This window comes from Schistocerca americana, chromosome 3 (assembly GCF_021461395.2).
Source record: "Schistocerca americana isolate TAMUIC-IGC-003095 chromosome 3, iqSchAmer2.1, whole genome shotgun sequence".
Classification (NCBI taxonomy): Eukaryota; Metazoa; Arthropoda; class Insecta; order Orthoptera; family Acrididae; genus Schistocerca; species Schistocerca americana.
The window spans coordinates 232865727-232884046 of record NC_060121.1 but is presented as its reverse complement, the minus strand read 5'-3'; the positions used below and the strand labels follow the sequence as shown (position 1 = coordinate 232884046).

Here is an 18320-nt window from a genome sequence, read left to right as displayed (position 1 = left end):
CACTGTCGCCTCCAGGCACTAGTGTCCAATTGCAGCTGTGTGTGTGACGAGCAGTGATTATTGCTGAACTGGGTAGTGAGGGTACAGAAGAGGTGTGGGGCGGGGAGAGCTTGGGATAGTAGGATCAGGGTGATGGAAGATGCTAGTGCTTCTCATGGGAGTGTGGAGAGGTGTGGTCGGAACAGAATCAGGAGGCTGTGCTGGGAGGGTGGTAAGGGGCAGAGCAAAAGGGAGAGGAGAGAAATAGAAAATGGGAAATGATGATGCAGATGCACTGGCAGAATTGAAGGCATGTGTAGAGCTGGAGTGGAAGCAGGGAAGGGGATAGGCAGGTGGAGGACAGGGACCAGAAAAGGTTGAGTGAGAGTAACCTAAATGTAAGATTAATGCCACATGCTTGTATTTTTGTGACACATTTAGAGAAAATTGTAGCTTGCCATGTGAATTTCAACACATCTGAGACGGTCTTATTGATATCTGCCTGTCTGCTAATGAATGTCATATCAAACAGATCTTGCAAATTTTCCTGTACAATTTTCACTTTACTGTATATTTCCAGAACAGTTTCTCATATAACGTATAATTTCTCTCTTGCAACATTTTTCACTGTCAACTAATCACACTTACACTATTACACTGACTAGAGAAGCCTGTGTGGAGCAGTCCATGCCTTTATTGAAGTTTTGCCTGTTTTTGTCAGACAGATCTAGCAATGATCCTTCACAAATCATCATCTTACATCTACACCACTCACTAATGATAGTGTTTGCTGTGATAAAAGTCTACTTTTGGGAAAATTACTACTCAATAATTTCATATCCCTTTCTTGTTAATTGTACTTTGAATGTATGTTCAGTATGTTGTAATGTTTCTCATACTGTAAATAAAGACGTGTATGGATATTTGGAAAATATGAAGCATGTTGCTGGTACATGCAGGACCAAATTGCCTTGCTTGGCAGTATGCTGTCATATGACAGAAGAATGAAGAACTCCCAAAGTGATATTCTGCCACCCACCCAATCTACACAGTATCCTTGTCTGTACTTGTACCATATGCCACAATCATTCCCAACCAGTTGCCAGATGAATCATGTCCCTGTGGAAGACCCAGGTGCAAAACTTGCCCAATATATGCACCCAGTGCATTGTACTCCCAGTTCCATCACAGGCTTATCCTATCCCAACAGAGATAGGGCATCTGTGAAAGCAGTCATATCATGTACCAGCTGTGCTTAAATTTCTGCACAGCATGTTATGTCACCATGACCAGCTACCAACTGTCCACCCAAATGAATGGCTATCTCCAAACTGTGACCGAGAGTGCATTTGACCACCCAGTGGCAAAACATGCTGGTGACACCACAGCATCAGCGAAGACAAGTCAGTTGCTCCTGACAATGATGATGGAGACTATTGCCGAAAGTTGGAGATTTTATCCCAACTTGACACAGCAAGAAAACTGGGGATGTTTTACATATCAGTGCCATTGTGAAAGACCTCATTCTCAACAGCATGCTCAGTTTTGATGGCTTCTTCACAACCCATGCATCTGAGTACTTCTTCCCCAACACCAACTTTCCTGAACTGTAAGATGAGAGTTGTTTTTGCAACATATCTTTTGTTCCTGTAATGCCCGTGGCCTCAATCTTTCTAGCCCTTTGCCCCAAAGGCACCTCCAGCCTCCCCCAGGACCCAACTCATTCATCCTGTACCCACAGTCTCCTCTTCCTCTGTTCTGCCCCCCCCCCCCCCCCAAAAGTCCTTTCCTCCACGTCTTCTTAATTGTGTGCTTCACAAACTCACCAATGCTATTACCCATACCCCTGTTCTGTTGTTATCCCATCCACCTCCTGCTTCCCTCCCAGCCCTTAGCAACCCTTTGCCAACCATACCTTCTGTTCCGCACCTTTTGTCTCCCCTTGCCACTCCAACCCGATATGACCACTTACCTCCACCAAGCTGTAGAACTGCAGTCACAGCACATTTTAGCCATACAGGTGTGTGAGCATGCACACGTGTACATGTGTGTCTGTTTACTCCTACTCAGAAAAGCAATCATCCAAAAGCTAGCAAGGTTTTCAGTATCTTGTTTATGTAACTGTTGATGACTATGTGGTAAGTTGTTATCTTTAACCCCAAAAAGTTTTTGATTTAGTGTAGATTTGTTATTGAGTAGCTCACATGGGAGTTCGAACAACGTGGAAAGGCGAAGATGCTGAGTTACAGACAGGCACAATGAAAATAATGCTGGAAATATTCAGCTTGTGGACAAAGTCTTTCATAAGAAGTAGAAAACAAACATACATTCATGCAAGCACAACTTTCACATGGCCACTATAGTCTTCTGGGGCTAAGGCCTGAGATGACCTTACTGTTTTCTGCTTGTGTGAATATGTAAGAGTTTTCTACTTCAGATGAAGAACATTGTCAGGAAGTTGAATTTTCTAGCATTCTTTTCATTGTGTCTGTATGCAATTCAACACCTCCTCTATGTGGTAAGTGGCAATCTGCCTTTTCCATGTTGCTGTTATTCCATTCTTTTTCATTGTTCTTGTCTGCAACTCAACAGCTCCTCATGGTGAATGATAGTCTGTCTTTTCCATGTTTCTGTTATTCCATCCTGGACTTGCCATTGTTTGATTTCACATGGAAGTTTGTAATGCAGTCATTTTAGCACACCAGTTATTAGGTTTATACACTAATGCGTGATAATGTTGTTCATTAACAGAACAGTGTGGCATTAGAAGGTTGTTTAGCATATCTCTTACACCATTTATAGTTCAGTATGTTGTGAATTACACAGGACAGACAAGAGTGAAAAGAAAATGAAAAATAAGTACCAACTCCTCCAGTGTGCATTTTGAATCTGTCAGGAAGAGGAAAATGCAGGTGACGTGATGCCTACATGCAAAATGTGATAATTTGTATTTAAGAAGATTGCTAATCTATGAATGCCTGCATCTGTTAGAGTAATAACACAGAGTTGTCATTTAGACATCACAAGACAACTGTATTCTGTGGACGAAATTAGTGCATTAGTGTATTGCTTCTGTATACATTGTCAGTGGATGAATTCTTTTGAATCTCTGGTTGTTTATTGTTTGTTACTTGGTGAACAAAAGGAACCATTCATATGCCAGGTCACTCCTGGTGATGAAAACTGGTACATTTATGTCAAGATAAAAAAGAAAGGTATTGGTGAGCACTGACAAAACAAAACAAACCTTTATTCAAATGTCTAAAATAGGCCATTTGCTAATTTTTAAGTATTTTGTTACCAGCTTATTATGTACACTCGATTTGTTATGCCAAAGATCTGTACCCACCACTTTTTAAACTAGTGTTAAGATTGATTTTTTTCACTAAAAAAATAATATCCAATTGCTTATTTCTTGCATATATACAACAGACAACATGAATTTCAGTTATGTTTACTATGTTTAATTTGGTGCCAGAGCTATGAAATATCTTCTCTATGCCTTCCTTCCCGTTCGCCACTTTTTGCAGGAGAGGAACAATTACCTTCCATTTTTTTCTCTTTTTTATGTCATAAGTTCTTGTACCACACAGATACACATTTGTATATTATATATGTCTTTTATAGATCACAAAGCAAACTCTGATGAATGGGAAGATATCTCTGATGATGGAGAAGCAATTAATAAAGAAAAGACCACTGAGTGTTTGCAGCATTTACTCAACAAAGCCAGGAACTTGCTCTCAACAGCTTCACATCAAAGTGCCCAGTCTTTGTTAAATGGAGAAAATACACCAAGCCACTGAGAGAGAGTTGTTCTAACATTATCAATGAGTAACGGAGTTCCTATGAAGAGATGAAGAAAAACAAAACTGGAAAGGTCATTCTTATCTTCTGCAAGTCACGCAGCCCCCTTGTTTACATGAACTTTCCAGCTATTAATTAAACACAGTGAATTATGAAACTGTTGCTGAAACAGCAAAGATCCAATAGTACTCATGGTTTCATTTTATTTTTTGATTGTGTCTCTCACATCTGTCATACTTCAGTTGCAAGGAGGTAGGGCAGTGTAACTGCTTTTTACCATTATGTGAAATGTTAATTAATTTCGTTCAAACTTTTCTTGGGCCATAGTGATAATGCCATCTGTATGTGGACCATGAGTTTTTGAAATAGTGAAATGAATGCACACTTATGTGAGTCATAGAGTGGTAAGAACAAAAAATAGAAGAGAGACAATTACTGCACAACATCTCAATCATCTAATTAATTTTATTATGTGGAGAACTTAGCTAGTTGTGCACAGTGTTGGTATGAGCTATCAACATCATAAAAAAGAGGAACTCTTTGTGTATGTGAAAACAACTATATGATTACAGAGTTTGGAATTTACTTTTCATATATGTACATTAGTTAATATAATTCATTTCTAATATTTTTTACATCTCTGGAAGTGTAAAACTAACAAATATTGAGCAGTGATAATTCTGTAATGAACTGTTAACATTGTATATATCTACTAGATTAAAAAGAGAAATAGGATGTTTGAAGCACTTGTTTCTAAAGTAAATAAAATTGTCATCCTGCTCAACTTACCAATTCTGCTGTTGAGATGTAATAATTTAGTCCAGTGGAGATTGCTAACTCGAAGGCTCCAGAATTTTTCATCGTGCACCATTTGTGCATGACTGTGTGTTATCTGATCTATGTCAAACTCAATTTTTAGTTTCTATAAATATGATATTTATAAAAACTGAAAATTGAGTTTGACATACAAAGAATTTTAGAAAGGAAAGTGGGAAGCTGTGACTTTACTGTCAGTTAATAATGGTTGTTAGTTCACTCTTCCACATTAGTGTAGGTTGTCGTTATTCATTTCTATCAATTGCATCAGTAGTTTTAACGCTATGTATTGATACTGTGACCTTAACTGCATTGGTTGCATCACCAGTTACCTTCAACTATTCAACACATTTTAGCTCTCAGTATGGTTTGTGGAAAAATATTAATGATACCATTTCATCAGAAATTAAAAGACCACAACTGGAACTTTGGAGATTCAGAGAGATGGTGCAGTGATAATATCTCAGTGGGTTATTATATGATTTATCAATATGGAATCCTTCAATTACTTTGGCAAGCTATTTAGTACAGGGATGTTTGTTGGCTGTGACATTAAAACTTGAAGTGACTTGAATGTTAATGCACTGGATTGGCATTCATGAGGAATGTAGTTTATTTCCTCAATCTCCCATCCAGATTTGTTGTTGTTGTCGTCTTCAGTCCTGAGACTGGTTTGATGCAGTTCTCCATGCTACTCTATCCTGTGCAAGTTTCTTCATCTCCCAGTACATACTGCAACCTACATCCTTCTGAATCTGTTTAGTGTAGATTAGATTAGATTAGATTAATACTAGTTCCATGGATCATGAATACGATATTTCGTAATGATGTGGAACGAGTCGAATTTTCCAATACATGACATAATTAGGTTAATTTAACAACATACTTAAGTTAATAAAACAATTGTTTTTGTTTTTCTTTATTTTTTATTTTTTTTAATATTTTTGTTTTTTTCTTTTTTTTCTTAATTTATATCTAAAAATTCCTCTATGGAGTAGAAGGAGTTGTCATTCAGAAATTCTTTTAATTTCTTCTTAAATACTTGTTGGTTATCTGTCAGACTTTTGATACTATTTGGTAAGTGACCAAAGACTTTAGTGCCAGTATAATTCACCCCTTTCTGTGCCAAAGTTAGATTTAATCTTGAATAGTGAAGATCGTCCTTTCTCCTAGTATTGTAGTTATGCACACTGCTATTACTTTTGAATTGGGTTTGGTTGTTAATAACAAATTTCATAAGAGAGTATATATACTGAAAAGCTACTGTGAATATCCCTAGATCCTTAAATAAATGTCTGCAGGATGATCTTGGGTGGACTCCAGCTATTATTCTGATTACACGCTTTTGTGCAATAAATACTTTATTCCTCAGTGATGAATTACCCCAAAATATGATGCCATATGAAAGCAATGAGTGAAAATAGGCGTAGTAAGCTAATTTACTAAGATGTTTATCACCAAAATTTGCAATTACCCTTATTGCATAAGTAGCTGAACTCAAACGTTTCAGCAGATCATCAATGTGTTTCTTCCAATTTAATCTCTCATCAATGGACATACCTAAAAATTTGGAATATTCTACCTTAGCTATATGGTTCTGATTAAGGTCTATATTTATTAATGGCATCATACCATTCACTGTACGGAACTGTATGTACTGTGTCTTACCAAAATTCAGTGAGAGTCCGTTTACAAGGAACCACTTAGTAATTTTCTGAAAGACAGTATTTACAATTTCATCAGTTAATTCTTGTTTCTCAGGTGTGATTACTATACTTGTATCATCAGCGAAGAGAAACTAACTTTACCTCTTCATGAATATAGAATGGCAAGTCATTAATATATAATAACAACAAAGGACCCAAGACTGACCCTTGTGGAACCCCATTCTTGATAGTTCCCCAGTTTGAGGAATGTGCTGATCTTTGCATGTTACGAGAACTACTTATTTCAACTTTCTGCACTCTTCCAGTTAGGTATGAATTAAACCATTTGTGCACTGTCCCACTCATGCCACAATACTTGAGCTTGTCTAGCAGAATTTCATGATTTACACAATCAAAAGCCTTTGAGAGATCACAAAAAATCCCAATGGGTGGTGTTCGGTTATTCAGATCATTCAAAATTTGACTGGTGAAAGCATATATGGCATTTTCTGTTGAAAAACCTTTCTGGAAACCAAACTGACATTTTGTTAGTACTTCATTTTTACAGATATGTGAAGCTACTCTTGAATACATTACTTTCTCAAAAATTTTGGATAAAGCTGTTAGAAGGGAGATTGGACGGTAATTGTTGACATCAGATCTATCCCCCTTTTTATGCAAAGGTATAACAATAGCATATTTCAGTCTATCAGGAAAAATGCCCTGTTCCAGAGAGCTATTACACAGGTGGCTGAGAATCTTACTTATCTGTTGAGAACAAGCTTTTAGTATTTTGCTGGAAATGCCATCAATTCCATGTGAGTTTTTGCTTTTAAGCAAGTTTATTATTTTCCTAATTTCAGAGGGAGAAGTGGGTGAGATTTCAATTGTATCAAATTGCATAGGTATGGCCTCTTCCATTAACAGCCTAGCATCTTCTAATGAACACCTGGATCCTACTATATCCACAACATTTAGAAAATGATTATTAAAAATATTTTCAACTTCTGACTTTTTGTTCGTAAAGTTTTCATTCAATTTGATGGTAATACTGTCTTCCTCTGCTCTTGGTTGACCTGTTTCTCTTTTAATAATATTCCAAATTGTTTTAATTTTATTATCAGAGTTGCTGATTTCAGACATGATACACATACTCCTGGATTTTTTAATAACTTTTCTTAATATAACACAGTAGTTTTTATAATTTTTGATAGTTTCTGGGTCACTACTCTTTCTTGCTGTCAGATACATTTCCCTTTTCCGGTTACAAGATATTTTTATACCCTTAGTAAGCCATGGTTTGTTACAAGGTTTCTTACGAGTATATTTAATTATTTTCTTGGGGAAGCAGTTTTCAAATGCATTTACAAAAATGTCATGAAATAAATTATATTTTAAATTGGCATCAGGTTCACAGTACACCTCATCCCAGTCTAACTGCTGTAGGCTTTCCCTGAAATTTGCAATTGTTAAATCGTTGACTGAACGTACTACTTTGGAGGACTGTTTAGTATTGCTGAATGGAGCTATGTCATATATTGTAACTAGCTGTGCACCATGATCAGAAAGACCATTCTCAACAGGCTGAGCATTTATCTGGTTAAACTTATCTTGGTCTATAAAGAAGTTATCTATCAGTGAGCTGCTATCCTTTACCACCCGAGTAGGAAAATCAATAACGGGTGTCAAATTGAAAGAACCGAGTAATACTTCAAGGTCATTTTTCCTATTACCCTCTTTCAGAGAATCTACATTGAAGTCCCCACAAATAATAATTTGCTTCCCCCTGTCTGACAGATAGCACAACAAGGAGTCCAAATTTTTCAGAAATAGATGAAAATTTCCTGATGGGGACCTATATACAGTTACAATTATAAATGTGCCTTTATTTAATTTAAGCTCACAGGCACATGCTTCTATATGTTTCTCTACACAAAACTTTTTTGTTTCTATACTTTTTGCACAATGATAACTTTTGACATATATGGCAACTCCTCTTTTCTCCATATTTTCTCTCATTACATGTGCAGAGAGCTTATAACCACTTACATTTACCGTATTCATATCAGTAACAATGTGATGCTCAGACAGGCACAGTATATCTATTTCATTCTCAGCTTCTAAATCTTCTAAACAAACCAGAAGCTCATCTACTTTATTCTTTAAACTTCCAATATTTTGATGAAATATACTTACATTATTTTTAATTATACTTTTATGAGAACCTTTCCCTATTCTAACATTTGCAGCACTCTCCTGTCTGAGTTTCTCATTGTGCTTAGGCCTAGTTCCTATACCAGTGGTCACATGGTGTTCAGAGAGGCAGATTATGTCAATTGGGTTGGGTGACTTTAATTCATGAATGCAATTACCTAGGACTGAGATAAAACTTGGTGGAGATAAAATTTCTGGTGATTGGTGAAAATTTATAATTGATAGCTGTGATTGGTGATCCAATGTGCTAGAATTGTGCTGTTTAATTTCTTTCCTAAACTGAAGATTTGTTTCAATCCTGACCTCTCGTAGAACTTGACATCTTTCTGTCTTACCTATCCTAAAAAAGGTGCTGCTCCAACACCTATTAGTCTCCCTCTACGATTTTTACCCTCCACGCTACCCTCCAATACTAAATTGGTGATCCCTTGATGCCTCAGAACATGTCCTACCAACCGATCCCTTCTTCTAGTCAAGTTGTGCCACAAACTTCTCTTCTCCCCAATCCTATTCAATACCTCCTCATTAGTTATGTGATCTGCCCATCTAATCTTCAGCATTCTTCTGTAGCACCACATTTCGAAAGCTTCTATTCTCTTCTTGTCCAAACTAGGTATCGTCCATGTTTCGCTTCCATCCAGATTTAGATTGTCCATAATTTTTCTAAATCAATTACTAACAGTAACAGGTTCTGTCAGCAGACAACATACAAGTCCTAATAGGAACTTTTATCAAGGGTTTGACACTGCTGTTTTAGAATTTCTTTATTGTGTAGCTCCTGGCCAATTCCTTTTGTCAGAGTTTTTTGATAGTTATCCATGGTGAATAGTGTTGCTGTGAAAAAGACACAACCAGTTTCCTTCTTCATATGTATTCAATCTGAACTTATACTCCATCTCTAACAACATCACTGATGCAACATTAAACTCTAATCTTTATGTCATTATTCCTTGAAGTACTGGACTGGCTGTTCTGTCTCGTAGAAATTTAATGAATGTAATACGTGCATTCCTAAATTTTCTGGATTGATAGTATAAAAAATACCTATTGTCTTACATAAACTGAGTAATTAATATGGAATATAAAAATTATGGACAGTGGTACCTGTTCCTGATGGTGATGGAGGCAACTAATGGAGAACTTATTGTTGCAATGGCGAATTTCTGGGCCAATAATTAATTTAAGTGCTAATCATAAAGGCTATATGTTACCTCTCTGAAGTCCTTCATTTCTGTTAAACCTAAATGTGTGCTGGTAGTCTAATGCATTCGTTGCTGCTGGTACAATGAACAGCGTGCAGTTTCTGGATTTTGTTGGGGATTTGTAGATAATTTTGTCAGAGTAAGCATATGTCTTGTCATTCTGCAAATTGACTCATAACTTTTTATTTATATACTGTATTTGAATAAATCTTCCCAGTAACACCCTATGATAGGCAAGTAGAAAGCGAGCAACAGAAAAGAAAACAAAACACGGAAAGAGTAGCAGGAAAATGTAGATTTTTTGGTGGATGGGGGTTATGGATAGGAGGAGTAGAAAATAATTATGTTAATCAAATTTCCCCAGCCACTGTTAGTAAAGCAAGAATCTCAAGAACTTTTTTCTTTGCTGTTTCTAAAGACTTTTCCAGTTAATTTTGTGGAATTTTTGGGAATTGTTCATGGAGCCAACAAAGACGGATCACAACATGCTTCACACCACGTCCAGTATTAAAAGAAAACATAGTCCTTGCTGTTATGACAAACAAAGTTATATCTTGATAATTTTTGCTATGAGAGATTTGCATGACATAGATGGTTGATGATTAGTTCTGACCATATGTAATGATCATTTTCAGATCTAAGTGTTCACCATGGGTAACCATCAAAATACTCTGGCAAAAGGAATTGGCCAGGAGCTACACAATAAAGAAATTCTAAAACAGTAGCGTCAAACCCTTGATAATAGTTTCTATTAGGACTTGTATATTGTCTACTAATAGAAGCTGTTACTGTTAGTATGTATTAGTAATATGTTATCCACTAATAGAAATGGTGACCAGGGATTTGATGCTAGTGTATTCTTTATTCTGTAACTCCAGGCTGATTACTTTTACCAAAATATTTTGAACAAACACCAGTGGTGAACACTTAGATCTGAAGATGACCATTGTATGTGATTGAAACTAGTCATCAATCTTTTATGTCACACAGCTGATAATATAAAATTAAATGTGTCTAAATCGTAATTTGTAAGTCATTCCTGTAATCAGTTTGGTGAGATATTCAGTTTAAGTATGTGAGAGTACAAAGAGTGACTAGTGTCTCCAGCAGTGACAGAATACAAGGCTGCTGTGACACACTATAGTGTCTTGAGTCACATCACACAGCAATGTGGTGGAAATCTGAAGACACCTCAGTCTGGCACAGTGCAAGAACTGTACTCAATCACTTCATGTTTTAATGTCACAGCCAACAAACATCCCTCAACTGAATAGCTTGCCAAACTAGTTGGAGGTTGTTGTATTGATAAATCATATAACAACCCACTGAGATGGAATTGGAGGGTAGAACTATTGAAAAAACAAGAATTTGCTGGTCTGCAAAACTCAAAGATGAAAGTAACTTTTGCATAATATGTCACTGGCAAGTAACATAGCTCAATGAAACTTGAATTGTGCATAGAAAGAACTGCTTCAGTATAGTACAGAAGGTAACTGAAAGTCATACACAATGTGATGAACAGAAGTGACACATTGATTTAAAGACAATAATTACACTGAAGTCACTGTGATTTATGACAGTGCCCTGGACTTTACAAAAGGCAGAAAATGGTTCTTAATAAGATGTGTGATCACCAAGGATGGCAATGCGTGCTCTGCAACTTGTTCCCATGCCGGCCACAATGTTGGTAAGGAGTTCTTGTGGTAGGGCATTTTATTCCTCTATCAGCATGGCTGACAACTGCTGGGTGGTCGGTGGTGCATGTTGACATGCTGCAATACATCTCTCCCATGTGTAGCACGCATTCTCAATGGTATTTGGATCAAGAGAATGGGCAGGCCAGTCCATTTACCGAATATCCTCTTGTTCCAAGAGCTCCTCCAACTATGCAGTTCGAAATGGTTGTGCATTGTCATCCATAAAAGTGAAGTCAGGGCCAAAAAGACACACTTGGTGAAAGTACAGTGCCCCAATAACATTGACCAGTGAGTGTACTGTGTTCAAAGATTTGGATGTCAGTACACTCATTCATCATTATGCCTCCCTACACCAAAACACCTGGACCACCAAAATAATCATGTCCAACTATGTTCCTGGGTGTATTACACACACTCATACCGTGAGAGATGGGGACATGTAACAGGTGTGAGCAGATGAGACATAATCAGGGGTTGAAATTTTTCATATAGGATGTAGTAATGCCTTGGAAACGTTTTGATCTCTGAATATCTTATTTATGATGCCTTTTGAGTAACCATTGTCAGATAAAATCAAGTGAGCAATACAAGAAAAATGTACATTCTCATGTGCCAAAGGCAGTACTTTGAGACGTCGCATGCCAGAGTGAGAATGTTCTCACATCTTAAAATGGATGACTTCCATCAGTGAAATGGAAGGAATTCATCATAAATTCAAATTTTCTGAGTGCACAGCAGACCATCCACTACTTGCACTGGAAAGTGGAAGAAACAGAGTAGGATGTTCAAGTTGCCTCTCTCCAGTTGCAAATACAGGAAGAGGATTCTGGTGGGTAGCAAGGTATGTGAGAATCCACGGAAAAAAGTACATGAGGCTGCTTCCACATGCTGTAATGGATGTGTCGGATGAAGAGTAGGTGGAGATGATAAATAACAAATGTCACTAGAGCTTTTGGTGAGATGTCTGTATCTCCAGCTAACCACCCAGACACATATAAAGTTATTCTGTACCAGTGGAGCTGATGCGGTTTAAAATATACACCAGATCAACTCCACTGGTACACAATAACTGTATCTGTCTATGAAACTTCTTGTGTGTGTGTGTGTGTGTGTGTGTGTGTGTGTGTATTTTAAACTTCTGTGTTATTTCTGATCTACTACTTAAACTCCTTCCAAAGGAAAATTCACTTAACGAAAACTATAAAATTATGAGATACAGTTACTGGCCAGTACTTCCCTTCATGAGGCAAAATTCTTAACTCTGGCAAGAGACAGGTATAAATATATAGAAAACTATCATAGCTTTCAGAGCTGTTAGTTCAATACTTGTGGAGGAAAGAGGAATGCATTCAGAAAGGTTAAAAAGGACTCAGACCCCAGTGTGAGAGTGCCCTACCCACTTCGACAAATGAGGGAGATTACTTGAACTGTTAGCAGATTTTAGTCTGTTGCCAGGATGGCACAGGTGGATGGAACAGAGCAAATAGTGGAGACTAAGATTAAGAATATTGCCAGATTGAAAAGCTAATTATGGGTGGAGGGTGTGGGAAGGAAGGAGGGTGATGGAGTGTGGGCTTTGAAGATACACATGGCAGGATTTGTGAAAAAGCTGTTCAAGTTAAGCATTTTGTGCTCAGCAGTATGTTGTGCATTTGGGTGGTGGAACTTGCTTTTGACCATAGTTTTCCCACATAAAAAGCAATGCATTTTTTTTACAATGAAGTTGATAGAGTAGTCCTCTTCCAAAGATGACTGTTTGTCTGTGTTGCTTGATTATAGTAAATCAGATATTTGTTGTCAGAATGATGCAACTATAGAAATGTTTTTCTTTGTGAGAATAAAGCAGTTAAAGTTAATTTATTCTTTCAGATAAAACATGGTGGCTGCAGATACTATCAGAGGATTCCTCATTCTTTCTTTTTTTGAAACTAATGGTTTCATACTATTTAGAATTATCTTATTCTGTTGTTGTGTTTTTCCAAAAAATGACAGTAACAGCAGATGGATTACATATCTATATCAACATGATTACTCTGCAATTTAGATTTAAATGCATAGCAGATGGTTCATAAACTGCTTTCAGACCATTCCACTCTTCAATAGGATATGGCAAAAATGAAGACCCAAATGATTCTGTGTCAGCTATTATTTCTTTTATGTAATACTAATGGCCATTTCTCCCTATGTTTGCACAAACATGTAATAGCTGCTGTTATATAGAGTTTCATGAAGTTTTTTCACAAATTTAAAACTACAAAGTTTAACATTGTGTGCCAATTCAACTAGGTATGCTTGACAGTGATGGAGTATGAGTGAATGAGTAGCAGAACAAAGTATGGCCCAGTTTTGAACAAATAGTTGGAATGAATAATGGAATATAAATATGGGATAAAATAATAACATTTATTTTTCATAGAATCATTACTTTTGAAAGATGAAAAAAATAAGTCTCTGAAAACTGAAATGGGAAAATTAAACAATAGAAAATCTAGAATGTAATAACGACGGTATTGTCAAAAGGATAGTGAAGATGTTGAGTCGCAGACAGGCACAACGAAAAGAATGACAAATAAGTAAGCTTTCACCCAAAAGGCCTTTGTCTGTATTAGACAACATACACGTGCACATTCATACAAACGCAACTATCATGCAAATGACCACTGTCTCTGATTGCCAAGGCCAGATTGCGAGCAATTGCCCTTGATGAGACAAGAAATCTGGGTGGTTGGGGTAAGGAGGATGCTGTGGTGGGGAATGGGAGTGATAGTAGGGTAGGTGATATGTGGGTGATAGAGGGTAGTGCTGCTTGTGGGAGCTTACAGGGTCGAGGGGCGAGAGAGAGGCAAGCAGCTAGGTGCAGTTGGGAGGTTAGACATTGGGAAATTGGGGGGAAGGGGGGTACTGGAAAAGGAGAGAAGTGAAAAGACTGTGGGTGTGATGGAGGAACAGGAGGCTGTGTAGTGCTGGAGTGGGAATGGGAAAGAGAATAGGTGAGGTGAAGGGCAATGACTAACAGAGGTTGATGCCAGGAGGGTTTTGGGAACATAGGATGTATTGCAAGGAGAGTTACCACATGTGAAATTCAGAAAAACTGGTGTTGGTAGGAAGGATGCAGATGGCGTGGACTGCGAAGTAGTCATTCAAATGGGGAACACTGTCTTGGACAGAGCGCTCAGCAGCGGAGTGGTCCAGCTATTTTTGGCCACTGTTTGTCTGTGGTGGTTCATGCAGATATACAGCTTGTTGGATGTGTATGAAAATAACGTGTAGGTTTCTTTGGCATTGGAGTACCACTGTGGGAGGGATCGGAGGGATAATGGGTAGGACATTCCTCACTTCAGAGCACTATGAGAAGTAGTTAAAACCCTGGCAGAGAATATGATTCAGTTGCTCCATCCTGGGTGGTACTGAGTGATGAGGGGAATGCTCCTCTGTGGCTGGACAGTGGGACTTTATGAGGTGATGGGTGACTGGAGAGAGAATGCATAGGAGATCTATGTCCGTACAAAGTTGGGAGGGTAATTACAATCTGGTGAAGGCCTCAGTGAGCTCCATGGTATATTTCTAGAGGTGCAGCTCGTCTTGGTATGGAATGGGTGGCAGCTGTCAAAGTGGAGCTATTACTGGTGGTAGGTTTGGTATAGATGGAGGTACTGATATAGCTGGCATCCAGGAAGGTGGCTTGTTGGGTGGAGGAGGACAAGGTGAAGTGAATGAGGGAGGAGGTTTGAAGTCTTGAAGGAATGTGGATAGGGTGTAATCACCCTTGATCCAGATCACAAAGAAGTCATCAGTGAACCTAAACCTGGTGAGTGTTTGGATTCTGGGTGGTTAGGTAAGGTTCCTCTAGATGACCCATGAATAGATTGGCCTACGATGGGGCCATGCAAGTGCCCATTGCTGTACGTGGCATTTCTTTTTAGGTGATACCTTCAAAGGAGAAGTAATTGTGGGTGAGGGTGTAGTTGATCATGGTGGCCAGGAAGGAGGTTGTAGATTTGGAATCTGTCGGGCATTGGGAAAGGTAGTGTTTAATAGCACCAAGGCCGTGGGCATTGGGGATGTTACTGTAAGAGGAGGTGGCATCAATAGTGTCGAGCAGGGCACCATGTGGTAGAGGAACAGAAACTGTGGGGAGTCGGTGGAGAAAATGGTTGGTATCTTTTATGTTGGATGGTAGGTTGAGGGTAATAGACTGAAGTTGTCGAACTAAAAGAGCAGACATTCTCTCAGTGGAGGCACAATAACGGGCCCCAATGGGGCATTCGGGATGGTTGAGTTTATGGACTTTAGGAAGCTTGTAGGTGTGTGGGGAGTGATAGGGGTAAGGAGAGAGATGGATCTGGGGAGAGATTCTGATATGGGTCTAAGGATTTGAGAAGAGACTGGAAATCCTGTTTGATTTCTGGAATGGGGTTACTGTGGCAGGGTTTGTAGATGGACGAATCTGACAGCTGGTGAAGTCCTTAGGCCAGGTAATCCTTGCAGTTCAAAACAACAGTGATGGAGCATCTGTCAGCTGGTAGGATTATAAGGTCGGGATCAGTTTTCAGGTTGTGGATTGCGATTCTTTGCATGGATGTAAGGTTAGCTTGCATGTTGAGGGATTTGGGGAACGATGTTTAGGCAAGGTTCAACGTTAAGAAATTCTGAAAAGTTAACAGGGGTTATTTGGGGATAGCGGGGGTGGATCATGGTTGGATGGAGGTGTGAACTGAGCCAGGCAGTGTTCAACATTGTTCTTTGGTTGATTTAATTGATACGGTTGGTGGCGAAAAAGTGTTTCCACTGTAGGGTCTGGGAATAGGAGAGAAGATCTATAACAAGTCCATTGTGACTGTATTTGGGAGTGGGGCAAAAGGTAAGGCCTTTGGAAAAGACTGATATTTTTGTGAGGCTAAGGCTTTTGGAGGAAAGATCCATGTCTGTTTAGATTTCACACATAGCCCTGCCTTTGGGATAGGTGGTGCCTGCAACCAGACTGGAGTAGGTAGTAGTGCGAGGATATATGGGACAGTTCTTGCATCTAGGTCTATTATGAGTATATGAGCCATTAGACAAGGGGATGGGAGCAGGGGTTGTGTAGTGATGGACGAGGATATGGTATAGATTCAGTGGGTGGCGGAATGCCACTATTGGAGGGGCGAGAAGGATAGTGGGTAGGACATTCCTCATTTCAGGGTGTGATGAGAGGCAGTAGAAACCCTGCTGGAGAATGTGATTCAGTTGCTCCAATCCATCGTGGTAATGAGTCTCAAGGGGAATGCTTTTCTGTGGCCAGACAGTGGCACAGTGCGAGGTGGTGGGTGACTGGAGAGATAAGGCACATGCAGTCTGTTCATGCACAAGCTGTGGAGAGTAATTACAGTCTGAGGCCTTCACAGACCATAAATACATTCCAAACCTTGTACGGAGATGTCCCTTATCTCACTAGTCACTCACCACCTTCCAGAGCCCCACCATCCAGCCAAAGAGCAGCATTTCTCTCGTGACTCAGTACCACCCAGGACTGGAGCAGCTGAATAACATTATCTGCCAGAGTTTCGACTACCTTCCATCATGTCCTGAAATGAGGAATGTCCTTCCCACCCCTCCCATAGTTGTATCCTGCCACTCGCCAAACTACACAATATCCTCACCCATCACTGCACAACCTGTGCTCCCAACCCCTTGCCTCATGGTTCATATCCCTGTAATAGACGTAGCTGCAAGATATGTCTTCCAAACACCATGTCCTCCAGTCCGGTCACAAGCACAATCCATCCCATCAAAAGCAGGGCTACCATTGAAACCAATAATGTGATCCACAAGCTAAGCCACAACCACTGTGCTCCATTCTACGTGGACATTAGAACCAACAAACTGTTTGTCCTCTTGGATGGTGGGATGTATTTTTCCCTCTTTTCCTGCTGATGTATATTTTGTAGGGTTTGTGGTGGGTCTTATACCAGCACTAGTGGGAAGTTGCATCCCTGGCCAATATAACTGGGCAATATTTTGCCAACCCTAATACACCACCAGATGAAAGTAGTATTACCTTTATCCTCTCTTTGAAGAATAGTTGTTTTGTGGTCCGGATCCTTCCGTGCCACCTCCCTGTTCGTCCAACTGCGGTGAAGATTCCTGGAATGCTTCCGCAAGTTCTCTCTACTGGGCTTCTAAATAAATAGCCACACTTCTCACATACAGTGGTATATTTTGCCCAACATTTTTACTATTTCTTTTAACAACACAACAAACAATTGCTACGGTAATACCACTCTCTTGAGTACATTCAAAAACGTCTGTGCATGCATACTTTAGGACCTGAGAGAGCAACCCAGATAAACAACTGCTGCTGTTCAATTGTTCATTATGCCTCAGTTGGTGCGTCATTTACTCGATGACTCTCGACTCAGGCACTTGCTGCACCATGGCACAAATGACTCCCGAATGACGAGTGGTTGTAATACCATTTCTGCTGGTTCCCTTCTCGCCGGCTCCACCTCTGCTCCACATTCACTGCATACAAGAAAGGAAAACATCCAGTTTCCCCTTCCCACTACATTTATGCTTGTTCAGCTTTCTTACGAGCATATCTTGTCTACGGCTTTCCAATGTTGTGTTGGGATGTTTACAAATGTCCCAAAACACTACAATGGCCACCAGCAAGCTGTGGCCATGAAACAGCAGGATCCCCCTGCTGCTTAGTACTCTGCCCAACTCAGAGTTCTTCATTTGAATGACTGTTTCACAGCTGTGCCATCTGGATCCTTCCTATCAACCCCAGCTTTTATGAACTGTGCAGATGGGAACACTCCCTGCAATATGCCGTACATTCCTGTAATGCTCCTGACCTCAACCTTCGTTTGTCATTGTCCTTTGCTCACTTATTCCCTTCCCTGTTCCCTCTCCAGCACTACTTAGGCTCCTATTCTGCCATCACACCCAAAGTATTTTACTTCTCTCATTTTCCAGTC

General features: G+C 39.3%; 2 protein-coding genes across 3 annotated transcripts in view; both read left to right on the top strand.

The window, feature by feature from the left end:
• The window catches only part of LOC124605276, a 102987-nt gene extending 98458 nt beyond the window's left edge, over positions 1-4529 (top strand). For both annotated transcript variants that reach the window (XM_047136847.1, XM_047136846.1), the window contains exon 9: positions 3607-4529. In XM_047136847.1, coding sequence (XP_046992803.1) covers positions 3607-3785 — 179 coding nt within the window. In that variant the 3' untranslated portion in view covers positions 3786-4529. The remainder of the gene's footprint in view (positions 1-3606) is intronic.
• The window catches only part of LOC124605275, a 177710-nt gene continuing 163297 nt past the window's right edge, over positions 3908-18320 (top strand). Inside the window, exon 1 of the mRNA XM_047136845.1 lies at positions 3908-4038. Coding sequence (XP_046992801.1) covers positions 3978-4038 — 61 coding nt within the window. The 5' untranslated portion in view covers positions 3908-3977. The remainder of the gene's footprint in view (positions 4039-18320) is intronic.